General features: G+C 36.8%; 1 protein-coding gene across 1 annotated transcript in view; it reads left to right on the forward strand.

The window, feature by feature from the left end:
- TRIO (trio Rho guanine nucleotide exchange factor) overlaps positions 1 to 20,850 on the forward strand; it is a 221,479-nt gene that overhangs the window by 113,781 nt on the left and 86,848 nt on the right. The window contains exons 14-21 of the mRNA XM_015854391.2: positions 3,399 to 3,594; positions 4,223 to 4,389; positions 8,004 to 8,123; positions 9,387 to 9,578; positions 10,454 to 10,603; positions 11,964 to 12,078; positions 16,468 to 16,583; positions 19,325 to 19,447. Of these exons, the coding sequence (XP_015709877.1) occupies positions 3,399 to 3,594; positions 4,223 to 4,389; positions 8,004 to 8,123; positions 9,387 to 9,578; positions 10,454 to 10,603; positions 11,964 to 12,078; positions 16,468 to 16,583; positions 19,325 to 19,447 (1,179 nt within the window). The remainder of the gene's footprint in view (positions 1 to 3,398; positions 3,595 to 4,222; positions 4,390 to 8,003; positions 8,124 to 9,386; positions 9,579 to 10,453; positions 10,604 to 11,963; positions 12,079 to 16,467; positions 16,584 to 19,324; positions 19,448 to 20,850) is intronic.

A 20,850-nucleotide genomic window follows, 5' to 3' on the forward strand; every position in this document is an offset into this window, starting at 1 on the left:
TAAGTAGTTGCCCTGTGTTTTTGTGGGTTGTCCATTTCCTGAGAGCAGTATTAGTTTATGTTTCTCTAATTGTCTGCTAGTCATTTTAATGCTAACTATCTTGATAAAACTTTCAGAGCAGGCTCCTACTGAAAAACAGTGTCACTTGTAAAGTAGAACTTGCAGGAGAAGCCTTGAAGAATGCAGGCAATGCTTAACATTTTGTTTTTGTCCTTAACTTGGCACTCAGTAAATTTCAGATTTGCAGAGTGTGTTCCTAATGGCTGAAATCTTGAGCCACCTAATTACTGCTGAAAGAATGTAAAGTCTTCTGCCATTGTTAGGAACCCCAGCTGTGATGTGCACTATGATTTCTTATCTTCTGAATGGACGTGGGATCATGCTGGCATTATTTATTTGAATCATAGGTTTCCTCATCTTTTAAAGGGGACAGGGAATATCATGTTCTTGTACAGAGCCATGATCTTAGACCCATGAAATAATATGGGAACAAGTTACCATTTTTGCTATTGTTTTTTATTGTTGTTGTTCTTTGAATACAGTATTGGTAAAACCTCTTAGCTGAAGTTGTACGCTGTGTTGATATCTTACTACTACCTGTCATTTTTGTCAGGCGAATCCTAGGATAGTGTGAGAGGACCTGGTGGCTCTAATCTACTTAAAGTAAAGCACTTTGTTAATATAAAAAACTGAAGCTTAACCACAGCAGTCTTCTGTGGTATGCTGGTCTGCAGTGTTGATTGCCTTGTTTTCACTCAAATTAATAGTAAGGTAGGCAAATTGTCGGGCTTGGTCCTGAGAAGTGGTGGGTTGGATTTATTTTTAACACAGGGACACAAATGAGCCTCGTTAGATCAAATCCATTTTTCAGTTATGTTTAGGAACATAGTCAGCAAAAGATTATGTTCTGAAAGACACTGGAGTTTTGCAGTCTTCCTCAACACACAGTTTTCTGTTTCACCAAGTATAACAACATTTCTTGAATGTAATTTATGAATATTTTTAGATGACCTAGATGAAAGGAGATGGTAAATCTGATTTCTGAGGTCTTTCATAATACAAAGGATAGTTTGAGGAAGCAACTTTTAGATGTCTTCCACTGTTTTTAGTGAAAAATGAACATAGTGTTACCCAAATGGAGAGCTACTGAAAAGTGTGCTCTTGCTGTTGATCTTCGTGGTGACTATGTTGATCTTCATGATGACTATGAGGCTACCAGTGAAGAGTAACACCACTTGGAACCTTGTTATGAAGTTTGAGGAATTCTGCTTTGTAACAGAGCTTAGAGACACACAGAGCTTAATCATGGAGCTTAATCACACTCACGGAGCTTAATCAGTTTTAGAAAAAATATATATAACATTAATTTTACAGACAAGAAAACTGTGGTAACACATTTTTAGAAGAAAAATAAGAGAACATCTCACTACACTTTACCCTCTCTTATATTTCAAAGGGTAATTCATGTAGTTTTTCATTGCTCATCATTGTTAATTTTGTAAAGGCATTTGTTGGTATGTGTGCTAGAAGGAGCACAAATACAGGGGCATGAGAACAGAAAAGGAGGTTACCCAGAAGTAAGCAGTTTATCAGGCAGGACTGTTAGCAAGACTAGAAATTTGTGAAATATTTCAAGTCGGTCAAAAGGAGATGAAGATCAGAAAGAGGTGATGATGAGACAGGTTGGATGTGGATCAAGTAAAAGGGAAACAAATGGAGGAATTGTGTAGTACTTTGAGAGAGGGGAAACCTGTGTATATATGTGTGTGGAGGGAAAGCCACTCATAACTCCTTAGTAAATTGTGTGTTATGTTTTTGAATATACAAAGGAGAGATGAAAGAAGCTTTAAACAGTAGCGAAAGGCTTTGTCTTGTATAACTTCTTTCATCCATTGTCTGTCAGCTTTTGTGTTTTCACCATTACTTCTGAAACCTGAGCTTATCTGCCTGTTTGTGCTTGGGTACAGCAAGCTGACTGGGGTTAGAGTTTGTAAGTAACTATCCTAATTGTTGGGTGCATTTTTTATGGTGCCATTTAAGTGGAATGAAAACAAGCCATCAGGAAGGATTGTAGTTGGCTACAGAAACTTTGTAGAGTTTATTAGACTTTGTTTTCTTCTAAATTCTGGATTTTTCTACAAGGTTTATTTTTCCAGAGTTTCAGTTGAAGTTACTGAGACAGTTAAACTACACAACTGTGATGAACCACTTGGAAAGTGTAGTGACAGACTCCTGCTCACAACAGATATTTATGCAGATAGCAGTTTCGCCACTAGTGCCAGTTTGGCACCAGACTTTTTTTTTTGGTGTGTCCTGCTATAGGAGCCGCTGTTTCCCTTCCCCATCAATTAACACTTCATGTTGATTTGTCCTACTCCTGAAACTGTAGAATTCAAGAGCTAAGATGATCGTTCTTCTTGATATCTATAGTTTTGCTTTCCCCGTGATCTGCAGTAACCTGTGGCAAAATTCTTTGAAGACTTTGGAAAAATATATTTGATGGCAATTTGATGGCTTAATGGTAACTAGACAGGCTTGTCTGAAGTATGTAATGGATGCATCAAACCTGGGTTGTAAGAACTCATTCAACCCATTCTGATCAACAGAAATGGATCAGAAATTATCTGTTACACCTAAAAACTGTTCTGTATCTCAATTAAAAGGAGTATTTTAAGTTTTCAGAAAGATTTTGGTAAACACATTTTGGTGGATGAGCAAGGAATGCTTTCTTGTTGCGATACATATGTAAAGAAAATTCAAAACAAAACAACAGTAAAAAACAAAACAAAACAACAAACCTTAATCCTCTTCTCTGGACATTTTATGGCAGAGAGTAAATTCCAGAATTAGTGTAGCTGAATGATTTATCCTTGCAAATTTAACTGTGATATATTACTTTTTATTCTTGCTTCATTCAGTAAGTACCCTGCCTTTTGTGACAGGCAGTGCTTCTCAATTGTTTGTAAGAAGGTGGTGGTCACAATCTAAGCTGGCACTTGGTGTATGAATTATGGCTTGGTGAAGTCTGAAGAATAGAAAAGATGTTTTAAGTCAACAGTTTCCTTTAGAAGTGGAGATAACATTTTAAATCTGTTTCACAAGTGATGCATTGATGAGCGGATACTTCAAACAGTGCCAGGATTCCCATGGTGGTGCGGAGTTTGAGAAGGCACACATTGGTTGAAGGAGAGTTGTGGTTATCAAATACGCTCTTTTGGATTGTTAGTCAAAATTGAAAACCTGTGTGGAAATGAGCCATGCCTGAACCATATCAAACCTAATCAGTGGGTTGAATCAACAAGTGATGTGTTCCCAACTGCCATCTTACATGCAGCATTGGAAATAAACATACATTGTATAACGGATTAGTGAATATTGTCTTCCTCCTTTTCTATCAGATAATTTCAGACCTCGAGTCTTGGAATGATGAGCTCTCTCAGCAGATGAATGACTTTGACACTGAAGATCTTACAATCGCAGAACAAAGGCTCCAGCATCATGCAGACAAAGCCCTGACCATGAATAATTTGACCTTTGATGTCATCCACCAAGGACAGGATCTGCTGCAGTATGTCAACGAAGTGCAGGCATCTGGTAAGATGGCTCCTTCATAAGGTTTTATAAGAATTACCCAGTTGACTTTCCATGGAATGTCTAAAAATGGCAGGTGTGCTGGTTAAATGTAAACTGGAGAGCTGCAGATATTGTTGGTTTTTTTTGCAGTCAAATCATTTGATAGCATTAGTGAATTTATGTTGTCATTATGACGTGTTAAGTAGGAGTTGGCAACACATGGAAATGTTTCCTTTTCTAAGAAAGCGAGTCCACTCAAGAAGTTGTTAAAATTAGAGTAAATGATAAGAAGTTAATTTTTTAGTTAAGCAGAGTAATTTCACCAAGTTATAATTTTCTGCTTTCATTAGTAAATCTTCCATCCTGATTTCTTACGGTATGTTTTTTACCTGTATGCAGTTACCTGGGCTAAATCTCAGGCTTATTAAAATAAATTTAAAAAAAAAGAAAAAAAAAAAAAAAGGAAAAGTAGTAATGATAATTCTGTATTTTCAAAATTGTGCAAAAAAAACCCTCTAAACTATGCCTGTTTAAGCAAATTCTCGAAGTTACATTTGAGAGAACTGGAAAAGTAAGTTCACAACAGTGGAAATGACCTCGTATGACTTGGAAAGCCTTAACTCTATTATAAATGATTGTCTGCTTACAGGTGTTGAGCTGCTTTGTGACAGGGACGTAGACATGGCAACTCGTGTTCAGGATCTGCTGGAGTTTCTCCATGAGAAGCAGCAGGAGCTGGATGTAGCGGCCGAGCAGCACCGCAAGCACTTGGAGCAGTGCGTGCAGCTGCGCCATCTGCAGGCGGAGGTCAAGCAGGTACGAAGTCATTTTCTTACCATTTAGAAGTGTTCATTTCTGTGAATAGAAATGAAAAGTAACTTATCTATAGTCTTGCATTTGGAGAAAGGAAGGAACGACCTTGATTTGAGAACCTAAAAAAATTTCATCCTGTGTTGATATTGAAGTGATTTTTTCAATTTGCATTAACAATCATGATTTGTATGTGGATATAAGTCACATATTTGAAGCTAATTTTGGCTTATTATTAAGTAGATGGGATAGTGTCTTTTTATCAAAGATTATAACAAGGTTTCCATTTGATTTTTCGTTTTGGTTTGGTTTGTTGAGTTGTTTCAGTTTTTTTGCTTCCAAAACTGTTACTACTGCTATTGTATTTTCACCCTTTAAATAAATGCAGCTTTGTAATCATGTCATATTATTGGATTGCAATACTACAGTATTTTATTATTTTATTTATTTTTATAGTATATACTGCTATATTTTTCTACAGAGTTCATCCCTCAAGTTATTGTAATAAGACCAGAAAACTGTCTTTCTGGCTACGTTTTTTGGTTACATTCTTGCAAGGAGTCTTTTCAGTACTCAGTAGAGGAACTTCAAGTGTAGTTATGTTACAGTTCGAATTGATTTCTGTGACAAGTTAATTCTTCTCTCATGTGCATTGGTTTTCTGTAAGCACAAAAAAGCAGATAAAAACATCCAGTGTTACTTCTCCCTCAACTACAGGACCAGTTCTGCTTTGTGGGCATTGAATTTTTATGTGTCAAACCTCAAGACTAGGAGGAAACAAAATAGGGCCAGAGGACAAACAAGTTTAAAGAAATCCTACTAAGATTTTTCTTGCTAGCCTGATGTGTAATAGTAAAAATGGACAAAAAATTACAGTGTAGGAAAACCTCAAAAGAAAGGAGGAAAAGGATGCTCTCCAAAGTAATGAAGCTGTATGTTAAAGAAGCAATGTGGAAAGGAAAATGTGATCACTTTATACAGGATAGGGACATAAAAGAGAGAGAAACAGAGAAATAGTTGAGAGCATCTGTCTCAGCCTGAACTCTACTTGCATTTACCAGCCAAACCTTTGATCACCTGAGATATACAGCTACTAGATTAGTTATTGCTGCCATATACTCATTTTGTATGAGTGCCTTAACATGCAGCATCTACATGGTTCAGATTCTTTACCAAACTCCAAAGTGCATTGGTTTTGGTATGCTCATTAAACATTAGCAGTTGTCTGTTGTTCTGATTATAGTGTATGTTCTTGGATACTCCTGTGTGTTTATATGTTTAGTGCGGTGTAGTCCAAGCTTGAATCCTCAGAAGTACTTTAGGATGCCTTGGATTTACACATTCAGATTTTATATCTTGGTGCATACACATTCTGCAGTGTTCAAGTCTCCAAGAATACTGTTAAGGATGAGTATGCTGGCACTCCATATAGTGCCATATGGATATGGAAACTTCAGTTGGACTGCATGCTGAAACAGGTGTGTCTTGTGTTCAGTGTTCAGTTAGAGTAAAAAATCATTTTAAGAAACTAAATTTAAATCAAGCATTCGCTAATACAGCCACTCTTTCAAGTGTTCCAAATTCTCTTTCATTTCCACAATTTTGCTGTTGTTCAATTGAAGCCTTCCTAGCCTGCTGAAGACTAGGAGAATAAAAGATATGTGGAGTGTGTGGTCCACTCCAACAGTGAGGTGATGGGAGTATGCCAATAAACATTAGAAGGTAGCAGCCTTGGGAAAGAAAACAGGCTCGCTGCTTACTGGAGCTTATGTTAGCCCTTTAAGTTAAAGCAGGGGGGAAGAGGAAGGGAAAGGAAAAAGTACTAGGAATAACTTCCTTTGTGCAAGTCCCACCTGCATTTCCATCCTAATCTGCAGCAAGCAGGAGTGTAAATCAGTTTGTTTGAAATAGAGGGTACTTTGCTAGCTATCTGCATTGTGTGATAGTATGCCAAGTGAGGATGATCTTGAATTAGTGCCATTTAAACATTCTAGTTCTTTGTAAATTCTCTAGTGAAGGCTAAATGTATCTTAACACAAAAGCTATGTGTTTTATCATACTGCACCTGAAAGAATTCAGTTGTAATGTAGAAATTTAGCTTAGAAATGCTTTTATAAGAAAAAGTAGAAATTAAGAAATTATTTTAAATATCTGCCCTTTCATGTTCTTCCAGAGAAATCTGTTTCCCTGAGCTTAGTTTCTGACTGTATTCTGTTAGACCCATATAATTCCTAGGAATTTTCCCCTTTTCTTGCTCCTGATACCTGCCTTGGCTTATTTCCTTGAATGCTAGAAACTCCCAGGCATCTTAACTAGAGACTCCCAGCATTTTTATGACCCTCTTTGCATGCCCTGTGCTGTGATCTGGAAGCATTTCCTTGGAGAAGGCCAGAATCTTATGTTTGTAGATAGAAAATCTGTGTGTTGGAGCAAAGATTATGCTTTTACCTTTGAAGATGAAGGCAAGTGAAACTGGAAAAGATACATGAATTTATGAGAAGACATCAAATTACAGTTCAAGATGATCTCGATGCACTGAAGGATTGTGCTGCTATGGTGTATTGGCAGGAATAATCAGCTGAACAAACACAGCACAGGGCAATAATTCTGCAGAAGAGTTCACAGATGACAGTGAATAACCGGAATTATACCCAACTTTACATACTAATTGAAAGTTTTTGAGTGGAGTGATGGTTATCAGCTGGAGAGAGCTCATAAAAGATTAGTGAGAAAAGTTAGGAAACTAAGCTCATGTGGGAGTGGTTGAAGACTCTGGGGTCAATGAGGAGTGGTGCTTGGAAGAAAGAGTAGGATAACTTTATTGGGGGAGAGGAGAGGGAGGGGAAAAAAAAAAAGGATGCTGAAGGCAATAAAATGTAATTACATTATTGTTTTTTTGTGGGCAAGATAAACCAGATGAGCCAAAATAAAGCAAGGAAGATTTGAAATTCAAACGTTAGGAAGAAGTCTTGTGATAAAAATGTCCAGTGAAAAGTGTAGGATGCCCGTTACTGGAATTCTGAATAATGAAAGGGCGCAGATCTTTTGGGAGGGGCGTTAAGGTTACATATCCCTGCTGTTGGTGAGGAGTGCGCTAGAGGGTCTTCTGAGGGTTCTCTCCACCATGGAATTCTTCTGGGTTTAGTGGATGATTCGAGAGAGCACACTGTGAAAAACAGATATCTTTGAGCAATTAGAAAACACACAACAGTCACATTTTTCTCAACAGTGTTTGGAATTTTCTTTCTTTTCGCTAAGCTGCATGCCCTCAGTTTTTGTTACTGACACTGGCTCTTCAGCACTTATTATTTGTAATTTGATCCTGTTTTCTAGAGGCCATTGAGAAAACACAACCTTGCTTCAGTAAAAACTGAAATCACAAACATGTTGTAGTTGACTGAAAGACACAAGTTGTCAGCTAAATGAAATACACGCTTAATTATAGTGAACGTCATTGTGTTATGTTGAATGTATAATAGAGTGTGAGAATATAATTAATAAACGATTTAGTCAACAATTTCAGAACCATGTTTGTCCATAAATGTTTTTGTCAGTGATGCCTTTTTTCTTGCTAACTAGCAGCAGAACTGCGTATTTCAAGGTCTTTTCCTTTGTTACAGGTCTTGGGCTGGATCCGCAACGGGGAATCAATGTTAAATGCTGGCCTTATCACTGCTAGCTCTTTGCAAGAGGCAGAACAGTTACAGAGGGAACATGAGCAGTTTCAACACGCAATCGAGGTAAGAGCACTGTTTCGGTGACCATCACCAAGAATTCCTATATTACATTTAATGAGTCTCAGTGAAAAACATTGCACTAAGGAGATGTAAGGGGTGTTTCCCCTTTTTTATTGCAACAATATAATGCTAATTTTTAATGTTGAGAATAAACGAACCTGCACACATCAGTCATATGTATTCTGATTTTAAGAAATCAAAACGTGTGTATTCTGATATAGTATTTTAATGTTTCCATTTTTGTTCAACAGTAGATTTTACTGAAATTTGTGTCTGGCCATGTGTCCTTCCCCTGCCTTGATTTCAAACTAAATATATTGAATTGGTCACCTGAACAAAAATTACACAGAGCTCTTAAGGTTCACTGGAACATAGTTTTAGTGATTTATATGCACTTATTAAGGGACTTGTGGTGATACTGACTGGATATAATGTTCTTTTTAAAGAATGTTAGTTGAAAATGTAATGTTCTGGTTGTTTGGAAAACTACTTTCAGTTCTTGTAGCAATTGTTTCATATTGTTCTGTGATTTTTATGAAGTTCTGTATTTCACCCTTTTGTTTTTTTACAGTTTGAGCTATGTGTGCCCTCATTTTGAGAGCTTTGGTAACTCTTAAGTATAAAAATTGTGACCTTTTGGTTTTTGCCAGTTAAAGGATAGGTGATGAGGAAGGTTAATTTCTGTAGTTTTGGGGTAACTCTGCATTCAAATATATTCATAATTAATATAGTTTAATGCTGAAGAATTTAGGCAAGTATATGTTTACACAGAGAACTAAAATAAAAAGCTTGCTCGTGGTAAAGCCCTGCGTGCTTGCACCTTTTATTGTTTAATACTAATGTGCAATAGACTGTCTTAAAGCTCTGATGACGTAAATAGCCATCAAGTCAAAAAGAGATAAATCATTTCCATCTTTTTTTTCCCTCATCCTCATATTGAAGGAAAAGAAAATCAACTTGGAATTCATGATTATAAAGAAATTTACTGTGGCATAAATATGAGGTGTGTGAGTGAATACTGTGCAGTAGTTTTCATTGTAGGCTGCTAATCACTGTTGATTTGCTGATTAATCTCCATAGGATTTTTTTTTTTTTTTCTGTTGACATAGTGAAGTTGTACAATGACTAATTTTAAACAGTTCTGTTTAGTTTATGAGTGTGTGTGTATAGATGTATCACTGACAGAGTGGAAATGTGAGCCGTTGTGGTCTTCAAGAAATTGAACTTGCCTGCCCTACTGAACTCCTGAATTCCATCTCTTTTCAGAAAACACATCAAAGTGCCCTTCAGGTTCAGCAGAAAGCAGAGGCAATGCTGCAGGCTAATCACTATGACATGGATATGATCAGAGAGTGTGCAGAGAAGGTTGCTTCCCACTGGCAACAACTGATGCTCAAGATGGAGGACCGTCTTAAGCTTGTGAATGCCTCTGTTGCCTTCTATAAAACTTCTGAACAGGTACAGAAATGCTATTTGATCTATCAGCTTTGGTTAATTCTTCATTGTGGCATAAAGCAGTGCTTTCTAGAAGACTTGGCTAACTGGGTTTGGTTATATTCACTTATATTTCCTTATTTATCACACAGAATGCAAAAAGCAAATTATTTTCCCAGCTGCCTTAGGAACACAAACCATGTGTTTCTAAATAAACGGTACACAAATTGAGCCAACTATTAAGGAACTGCAGTGTATTTGGTCAGGGTATCTTCTCTTCAATTAGCAAAATTCAAAGTTACCAAGTGCAAAGTGCAGTGATTATTAGTGGAGATTCAAATCTCTGTCAGCCTCTCCTGTCTCTCTCCCCTTTTTTATTTTTAATTGAAAAAAGGCTTGTAAAACCTTTCAAAAATGGAATACACCATCCGAGTGTTCAGTTGAGTTTCTGTTTGTATCAAGATATTTTGTTTAAACCATGGCAAGTTGCACAGAGGTTTGAAGGAAGTATTTCAGATGATTAATACAGTGTTTTGTATGAAGGTTAGAGAAGAATCAACTTAATTTGATTAGTCAGCAGACCAGTTAGCGAGGAGGTTGGTAAGGCTGCTTCCTCTGGTAATCATGTCTCACCCCGAACTGTACAGTTGCAGAGATAGGAGAAGATGAGCTTCATTACAGAGAGCCTCTTCAGCAAATCCACTTCAGAAGGCTGGTGCTTGTAAAAGTAAAGCCTAAGTTTCTTGCTCCCATTTAAGTCCCAGTCAAAACATGTTAGAATCTAAGTTATGTGTGTAGGGTAGGGTGGTTTTCAGGTTCTTTCTTCTTGAATTAGGAACGAATTAGGAAATTTTGTTGCACTGAATTATGTGTGAGTTTGAACTCCTTCTGCCTGATAGGTGTGCAGTGTATTGGAAAGCCTGGAGCAAGAGTATAAGCGGGAAGAAGACTGGTGTGGGGGAGCAGACAAGCTGGGTCCCAACTCTGAAACAGATCATGTTACCCCTATGATAAGCAAACACTTGGAACAGAAGGAGGCATTCCTAAAGGTACGTTTTTTCAGTTTTCACTGTCTTCTGTGTCTTAGAAAACTTGCTATTATGGTGCTGAAATATGTGTGGTAAGCAACAGTGCAGTGCCTAGTTAAAAGTTATGTATGTCCAGAGCCTTAAAGATGTAGGAAGTGGCATGATAACTGCTTCTGATGGTGATTAGGAGAACAAAGCTAAGCTCATAAAATTGTATCTAGTTTTATAAAAGTGTTTCCTGCTGAACTTCGGTAGATGTCAGGTCTCCCACTGTGACTGAAGTGGAATTGGGAAACCACTGCTTTGAGCAACTGTCATTCTAAAAAAATACTTAAAAGCTGCTGCATTAGAAAAGAAGTGACAGTTATATAGTGTTACTGCTGCCTGTGCAACTCTTAGATGTACTTGGACTACAAGTACAGAAGAAGGAAATTGCTTGACAAGCATCTGGGGATAGCTGGCTTTTCTAATAGTCTACAGATAAGTGAAAGGTTTTCAATCTATCTGATGTGCTAGTGAGGGTGTTACTAATCATACTGAGTAAAAATGTAATGGATGCTTGCGAAACAGCATAACCAAGCCTATAAACAAAGTCTTTTTCCCAGTATCCTCTTGAAAGATTTCACAGTATATAACTTAGTTTTATCAAAAGTCTTTTTGTGCTTAATGGATGGACGATAACATTAAAAAATGTGTTAACTTAGCTCCAAGTGTGCTGCCAAATATATCTTTCAGCAGCTGGCATGTGATTTTTCCAGTATTGTGTTAAATAATTTGAGAAATGGCTTAATATCTTCATTATTGGATCTAACCATGCAACCTTTTAAAATTGTGTTTCGTGTTCTAAGACAGTCAGGCCACGTATAATACTTGGTGTATATTAAGATGAAGAAGGCAGTTGTGCTGAGTGAGGACTAAAAATTCTCAAGGCCTTTAAAGGGCATGTCTTCATATCTGAGCACTTTTGGTTTCACTTCAGCTGGGCCGTCACTTATTGTCTAAAACATTAGTGAATGTTAAGCATATCCAGGTGATGTCAGAAGCACGTGCGCTCTGTTTATGCAATAAATCATTTCAAGTGGCAGATACACAAAACAAACTTCTCTGTGATTTCTGAGTCATGCTGAAAGCTCTAGAGGTAGTTGCTTTTAGGATCTTCAGATAAAAATTATTTTGTTTGTAAGAAGGGATTAACCACTGCTTGTTAGGGAAACTATTTTACTGGTTAGCTTGACTTACTTGTAGGAGAGCTTAATAAGCAGCACTTTTTAAAAGTATAGAGAGTTGGATATGCACAAAAAGGGAGAGAGGAAGGTCCTTCGTCTCTTTCTGGTTTTCTACATATGCATCTTCAAAGAAAGTAATACTGCTAACTCTGTAGGCTTGCACACTGGCTCGGAGGAATGCTGATGTCTTCCTGAAATACCTGCACAGGAACAGCGTAAACATGCCAGGGATGGTGACGCACATCAAAGCACCTGAACAGCAAGTCAAAAGTAAGGGGTTTCTTCTTTTTCTCTCCAAAGTGTCTGATTGCCATATGTGGTGTGTTTGATGGGGGGTACTGACACCTGCACAAGTGGAAACGGTTCTGTCAACTTTCACATGAAGTAATGAAGATTGTTCTCACATTTGCAAAGAGCTGCCGGTCATCAAGTTATCTCATATTCATATTAACCTGCACTGAATTTATCCCTTCTTACATGTAATCTTCTTGCAATTAGTCCTACCAGCATCATGTTCAAATTTCTTGTGCAGGTAAATAGTAACTGAGGCGGGAAAGAACCATTATGTGGTGCCTGGCTTTTGTTAGGGGTAATTCAGCATAGTGCTACATTGAGGTGTAACTTGTGTTGTGGGGAAAGGAATCGAGAAATCTTCAAAGGTGGAAGTGGCAAAGTACAGAAATTAATGGGGCATGTATAAATGATGGATGAGGTAGGGAGAACAGAGATTGGAGAGAGACATTCAGAAATAATAGTTACATTTTAATCACTTATTTGCTAGTCATGTTCTGCATGATGCATTTTGAAAATTTGGCTGAATGCTCAGGCCATTCTATAGGCTAAAAAACAGAGAAATCTAAATGTCCAATTAATTGCTGTTCACAGCTACCCAAAGAGGAGTTGTGCAGAAGGTGGAGCCAAACTCAGAAGAAACAGCTGCAGAAAGGAAAGCACTGAGTAGAACAAGTAGTCTAGAGAAGTAGTGGAATCTCTGTGAATTTTTAATTGCTATGAAGATGAGATTGGAGTAGATAACTTCCAGACGTCACTTCCAGGCTAAATTATTTTGTTATTGTAGCAGAAAAAGACACACAGTCATTTCTTCATTTTCCTGAAATGGGAAAACAGTTTGTGTTAAGTTTATCCACGTATCTGATGGTGCTCAAATTGAAAATCTCCCACTGTTGAATTTTTCCTATTAGAGAGATAATAGTATATTGTATATTTCCAGGGAAATAATTGGATTGTGAGAGTTGAAGCTTTCAGCACACGCAGATAAGACAGGATTACCCCATCCCCAAGATAGTACTATTTAGAGAACTCCATAAGACAAAACCTCTACAGAGATGCAGACTATATTAAAAAATAGAAAATTGTTGCAGACTTGTCACTTAACTCTTCCAGTAGGAGTAAGCAAAACTGAAGCAAAAAGAAAGCAGGAAGTTGTAGCTACAGTGTTTCTTGAGGGTAAGAAAAAAATCTTCAGACTTGTAGACAAGCTTCTATATATTCAGTTCCAAAAGCAGTTTGGGCAGAAAAAGTCATTCTGTGAAAGATAAATGTGTTCAAAGGAGAAAAAGGTAGGAAAGTCTTTGCTAATGTCCTTAAAAATAATTGTATTTCAGAATGATAATGTTCTGTATGTTCAGTGGACATTTAAAGTCCTAGATGAATGACATAGGTTTAAAACATCTGATGGATTTTTAGAAAAAAGAAAAGCAACAAAAATCCCCAAGTAGGAAAAAATTATGTGTTCTTACACTCTTTTTCCCCCCACAAACCATGTAATAAAATTCTGAGAACTAAAGCTTTTGAGTCAAGATAAAACTAGCAAGGCTTTCTTTGTTTTGGATCGTAATGATATAGTGGTAGCTGACCAAATGATTTGAAAGCTCACTCTGCTATTCCTGTTAAGCTATGTATGTAAGTAAACAAAAAAAGTCTTTTTAAATCTGTTTTATAAACAACTGAGTTTAAAAAGAATGAAGCATTTGTTTCATTTTGTAAAAATACAGTGTGTGTCTGTTCTGCAGGATCATGACACGCTCTTGTGCTCAGATGTATTCTTGAATTAACGTGTAGACTCTGGTCAGTATATTCAGGCCTTTAAAAGAACAGTTAATAAAGTGGAATAACCTTTGAATTCCTGTAAAACTGCTGAACAGAAAAAGGAAAAAAGTTACAAAACATTGCATACCTTATTCAGAGGCACACTTGATCCTTATTCCCAGATGCAGACTAAGATATCTAGAAATCTTTTAATCTAAGCAAAGTTTATCTAAACACATTCTTCATGGGAAACTAATCACAATGGATACTGAACTCTGAAAGTTGTCATTCTGTCCCTTCATACCAGTGTAAATAATTTTTTTGACATGTAGTTACAGCTATTCAAATTCTGTATCAGACACCCTGCCAAAGCCAATTTTTAGGAATCAGTTGTAGCATGAAACTTTGTTATGGCAGGTGAATTCAGAGACAATTGCTGGAAGCTCAGGAACGGATCATCTTCATCTTCACTGCTGCTGCTAATTTCATGTGCTTCTTTCTTACCTCTGCTTCACAGGCTGCAGCTGAACATTCATGGTTGATGAGGAAACTTTTGTCTAGAGGTGATCATATTTTTAGATGGGCTGATAGAGAGAGCAGGATGTGTAGAGACAGGCTCTGAGAGATTTCAGCTCGTAAGAGCCTGAAGAATAAGCTGAAAACTTAGGAACTAATTTAGTTTTCTAACAAATGTTGGAATTGTAGAAAATAACAACAGTACTTCAGAAGCCTTAAAATAGAGCTGCTCATCTAAATCAGTTTTTAAACATGTATGTTCTATAACTTCCTATGAGTATTATATAGAATACTTTTTCTGTTCCTTGTCAGTCCAAGAAATTAATGGTAGTAACACTAATGGGACTCAGCCAAATGTCTCTCACTGGCTTGCCATCTGTATTGTGTCCTGGCAGAACAAATGCTGTTCCAATTAGTTAAATTCACCTTGCTTGCTGAATGTCAGAGCTACTTCACTTGCGTCATTATCAAGATGTCTCTTTTTACATGGTGTCTAGTTGGGAGTATTATATTATATAATAACAGTCCCCTTGAAATCTGGCATATATTCTATGCAAGCATCTCAGATGTGGCCTAAGGCAGAAGCAAAATGGAGAAAGCAGGTGAGGCAGTGTTGCTCATTGCAGATCAGCACATAATTTGGCAAAGGGACAGATCAGTTGAGGCATGTTTGGGGCAAGAAGAAAACACTGACCGCAGTTACCGGATTCCAACCAAAGGCAAACTCTGGGTGATCTCAGTGCTCTGTGTCAAATGGGACCACGGTATTTCCAAGAGGGAAGGTACTGGCAGCAGTGCAGTCAGGTTTCATAATCCTCGTGGAGGCAATGGGAGGTAATTGTAAATGGTCCCAGGTTATCCAATAGGTAGAGATGCTTTTCCCCTCAGGCTCCCTTTCTCTGAGCTTAACTGTCGAATGATTAGTCTCTGAGTTGTTTGCAAGGAAGGCATGGTGGACTAGAACCATGGGGCAGGGAGATAAAGAGATGTTTTGATACCTGGCACCTGAGACCCTTCATTCATAGCTGTGAAAAATGTGTGTGGGTGTCAGTAGAAAAACAAGTAAAGCATGCTTGTGGAGTATGAGCCTTTTTTCTTCCCCTTTTTTCCTTTCTCTTCTTCCTTTCACTCATGTGAAAGGTGAATGTTCACTCATTCCCAGTATTCCAGTTTGCTATCTGGGTCTGCAGTAGCCACAAAATCCACTAGGGCTGCTGTTCTGAAAGAAGCAGTGAGTAAAGTGAGCTTCGCATGAAACTGTTAGGATTTCTTTGTTTGAAATGAAAAACAGTAATCATGAAAAAAGTAGAATGCAGATAAAATCTTAAGCGTATCGTAAGCAAAAACTCTTTGCCATCAAAGAACTTGTAAGTCAGATACAGGGAATTGCAGGATAACAGTAATTAACTTTGCAAAGCTGGACAGCTTCTGACACTCAGGAATGGAGTAGCAAAGAGTGGATACAGTTATTTGATTACACGGAAGTTCTGTCAAGGCCCAGTGAATGCTAGTATTTGAGCAAGTCAGCATACTCGATTATACTGTTGTTGGGTTTTTTGTTTTTGTTTTTCAAGAGGAATTACAAATTTCCTGATTTCATGTATTTTCACTGTGCTCTGCTTATGTTGTATTTGTTGTGTAGTGACTCATGGTTACATATTTACCCATATGTATTAAATACTTTGTAGGAAACTGGTATATTAAGAAAAATCTGTTCTTCCCTATTGTTAATTTGGAACCTCAGACAGTTTATCATTATTTGTGTATGCTCATTCTTTCTGAGAAAATCCTTCAAGAACTGTCTTTGTCATAACACATTTTGAAGTCCTGTGTAAGTAGCAGACCCTGCATGAAAAGCATTTGAAAGAAGAAAGAGCATTATTAATAGTTTTTAATTATATCTCTATTTTCTTTAATCAACATTTCTGTAAGTAGTATTGACAAAGAAAAGCATCACAACAAAGAGCAAAACAGAGTAACAGAAACAGTGCATTACACATTCTGCAGTACAAACTACTTTCTACCACTGATTTTGATACGTTATTTCAAAACTGGTTGTCACAACCTCTGATGAAACTGTTCTTATCCGTTCAGATATCTTGAATGAACTCTTCCAGCGGGAGAACCGTGTGCTGCATTATTGGACCATGCGTAAAAGACGTCTTGATCAATGCCAACAGTACGTGGTGTTTGAAAGAAGTGCCAAGCAGGTGAGTTTTATATAAAAATTCTCTTCAGTATAATCAGGGTTTGACATAGACTGGCTTGTCCCACTGTTAGAAACTTGTCACTGACTTCAATACTTAAAACATCTGAAAGATCAATAATTAAAGTAAAAAGTAAGAGGAATTGTTTTCTTTTAATACAGAATATCTACATGGTTCTGCTGGCTTGGTCTGGTACTGGCTAGTCTCATTTCTGCAAGTTTGTGTTTGAAAAGTTGTTACAATTGTTAACTTTGTCACAAACATTTAATAGGACTAAAGAAACAATGGCAACATTTTTCTCCCATGATGGAGTGGGAAGGGATCTGATTAAACTGGCTGGCAATTCAAGCAAGCAGAGAAGTTGGATAATTCAATGAACAACATAACTGAATGGCTGAGAAGGATTTTGCAGTTTCTGTGTACTTGTTTTCATGGTTTCTTAGGTTGTAAATCCTTCTCGTGGTTGTTTTTTTTTGTGTGTGTGTGTGTGTGCATGTGTGTGTTTTTTCTTTGTTTTGTTTTGTTAGGTTTAGCGGTCTGCAAATAGCCATTAAGTAATTAAATAACTACACCTGAAATAACCTCCTTTACTGATCATAATACTAACCCTAAAATTAAGCATGGTTTTCCAAGATGGAATTAGTAACTGGAATGATATATATATATTTTAACTGGATGCAGGTTAAAGAAGGAAACTATTTGTTCCTGTTCTGCAGAAAACAACACTGTATCCATAGTGTGAAATACAATTAGGTATACTTTACAGGACTCAAAAAGCTAGTATTTTATTTCTTTCTGACAGCCAGTGTAGACAGAGAGTTAATGACTAGTGTTCTGTTTTCATCTCTTGAAATATTTCTGAAATCTGTCTCTTGTGATTTCATGAAGAAAGTAATGCAAGTTGAATACTAGAGTGGAGTTAAATGTGAATATGACTTTAAAACAAACACAACAACATCCCCCCTCCAGCCCCCTTCACTACTTTCTGATAACCTTAACTTCAGCCTCTGACAAGCATGTGACTTACTTGCTTTTGTACAGAGGTTACAGAATAGTGGTCAAACACTAGAGATAAAGATCTGTCAGCGTTTTCATTGTAAACCCCACTATACAGCTGCCTCCTATTTAGTCACTGCCACCTTTATTGGGACACTACGCTGATCAACCAGAAAATGAAATTACTGTTATCTTCATAGAAATTTTTTTTGGGAATTTGGAGGAACCCATTCTTTGTACTTTTGGAATGTTATGCTGTGCTGTAGAAAAAGATAACATAGCAGCTTGCAAGAGAAATGATAGAATGACAAACCATTCCAAAATTAAGGACACAACTGGCCTGTCAATTTCACTAGTTTCTATATAGTAATGTGTGTCTCCAGCATATAGTTCTGATCTTCAAATGAAATGAGCTGGCCTAAACTGTAGGAATTAACATCAAGATAAATTTTGGTCATGTTGTGACTCTGTAGAGCTGCCAAGAAGTAGTGAAAGGGTAACATTTACTAAAAGGAAGTTTTGTTTGTCATTTCAGCACTGTGTAATAAAGCCATGAAAAAATAAATAAATAAATAAATAAAATAAAAATGGGGGGACTAAGAAATTGAAAACAAGAAGTATCAAAATAATTTTTACTTATGGTACCAACGATACTTGTGCTTCTTGTCCATATCATTCTTCACTGCAAGGTTTGATATAAGAATGACAAGAAACATCATGCAGGCATCCAGTTGATGTGCCTCTCTGCTTTACTCTAGTCCAAGAGTTCTTGGTTTGTTTCCATCAGTGGCACTTGAAAAGAGTAGGACTGTCTCATCAGGCTTGCATCCACACTAGTATGCAACTAGGTAAACGGCATTGTGGTATGCCCTTACAGTCTTTAAAATTCAGACATTCACATTCAGTATTCTAACCAAACTGTGTTGAATTCTTTGAACATTTGATACTGGCCTTGTCAGAACCAAAAAGCTTCTAAGTTCACGTGCCTCTGCACACTGCTGTAGCTGCTGGTATTAAGAGTTGCAGACAACTTGGCAATGCAAGTCTTCAGTCACAGGTTTCAGTTTTAGTGTTAAGAAGCAGTTTGAGAGGGCTCTTATTTTTTTCCTAGTAGAAGGACAGTAAAGTTCATCACAACCAGTATGTTTTAAAGTACAGTGCATACTAATGTGGGCAGAACATGGACCATAACATGGGGCAGCATGATTTGTAGTAGTAAGAAAGTAAGGTGCTAGGATGTGAAAGAGAAACAATTTTAGTATGCAGTTGTTTAGTAATTCAGTTTCAATAACAAAATACTATTGACTTTTACCAGTGTACACACATTAAATTAACTGATATGTGTCACCTTTTTCACACTCCTTTGCTTTATGTTTGAATTCTGTGAGTACATGTAACTATGTACCATACTTTGTGAAACAGGAATATATATCAACTAAAGAGTGAAGTGGTTGTTAAATCTCAAGTGCAGGGGAAGTTTAGCATATATATTTGTCGGTCTAATGTAATATTTTTTTAAGGTTGGAAAATGCATATTTAAGTTGAAGTTCAGCAGGTCTGTGTTGCAACTAAGAAGTGGGTTTTGCTTATTTCTGGAGTATACTAATGAAACAACAAATGCCACAGGTAGAGTAAAATTTAACCATGGCCAACTTGTGTTCATGAAAAGCTTATTACTGTCGATATCTATTGGCAAAAGTATGTTGCCTTCACTCTCACTCTTCTTCTGTTCTTGATATTTATTTTAGGCTCTGGAATGGATTCATGACAATGGGGAGTTTTATTTATCCACACATACTTCCACTGGTTCCAGTATCCAGCATACTCAAGAGCTGTTAAAAGAACATGAAGAATTTCAGATCACAGCAAAGGTAAGATAAGTAAAATTACATACTAGTAAAAAAGCAAACAAGACAATAACTATGTCTGTATGTCTTTGTTTTCTCGTGTTAGCATTATCTCTGTATTTCTACATAGAAAATAATAGAACAAAAGATAATCAGAAGATAATCACCGTATTGCTTGAGTTCCATTAGCCTGATGTGCAATTGATTTCTCATGACAGAATTGATTTTTTAAAATGGTTTAAAAAAACAAAACAAACAAACAAAAAAACCAACAACCAGAAACCATAAAGGTCCTTTGATTTCCATTTTTACATCCTCATGCCTGTGGATTACTCCATGATCATTTGGGATATAAAATACAAGAAGACAAATTATTCATCTGACATTTAATTAAAAATAATAGAAAAATAGTAGAAAAATTATTACTCCTTAGATTATTCATTGCAGTTCTACTGTGTTCTTTCTTCTGAGTTTTGCTCAAATGTTTGTTCTTTTGGATTCCTTCCAGCATACAGATTGCTAATGCCTCCCATTACTTCCTCTGTCAGGCAGAAGGTGATGCTGGTGCCCCTTTTGTAAGGATGCTGTTAGGGCCACTCCCTTTGTGGTTCACTGTTTGTTAAGTGGAGGTATTAGCCCTTGCTTGTTTGGAATTCCATGGTGAAATTCTTGGAGTGACTGTTAGAAAAGAAGAAAAATCGAAAAACATGAAAGGACAAACAACAGAAAAGAAAGGGGAAAATAAAGTTATGTTCTTATTAACTGCTTTGCCCAAATCCCTGTTAGTCGGGGCCCTGACAATATGTTTTACTCTGACATGGTATCAGAGAAAAATGCGTGGAAGTGTAAAGCCGTGTTTTGTGGGTAATTTTGTGAGTAATTTATGATTTGTACAAAGGAACGTACGTAATCTAAGGAAGCAAGGTAATTAGAAAAAGTACTTGTAACCACCACCAAGTTCGTTACTTTGTTCTCTTAGTTCCTAAGAACTGCATGACAAAAAAAAAATAAAAAATAAAAATAAAAAAAAGAAAAAAAGAAACAACATAAAAAATATTAAAGAATATATACTTAATTAAAGTGTAAAGTACAAGAATCATATCACAGCACTTTAGTTCAGTCCATGTATAAAGGAAGGAAAAGTCCTGAGATTTTGTGGTTCAGGCCCATTGTTAGTGCTTTGGTGTAATGAACGAATTACCTTTGATGGGATTAAAATCCATTTGTATTAGTGGAAGGAAAATAGCCATGTTCTGAAAAGCTTGCCTGGGAGAATTTAGTCTCTGGATTAGATATAGAGCGTGTTTTTGAAAGAAAAACAAGTTACTTCTAGTCACGTAGTAGTAAAAGCCAAGGGAATCTATGTTATAGAATTATAGAGGTTAGAAGGGACCTTTGGAGATCATGTAATCTAACCCCCTTCTAAA

This window comes from Coturnix japonica, chromosome 2 (assembly GCF_001577835.2).
Source record: "Coturnix japonica isolate 7356 chromosome 2, Coturnix japonica 2.1, whole genome shotgun sequence".
NCBI lineage: Eukaryota > Metazoa > Chordata > Aves > Galliformes > Phasianidae > Coturnix > Coturnix japonica.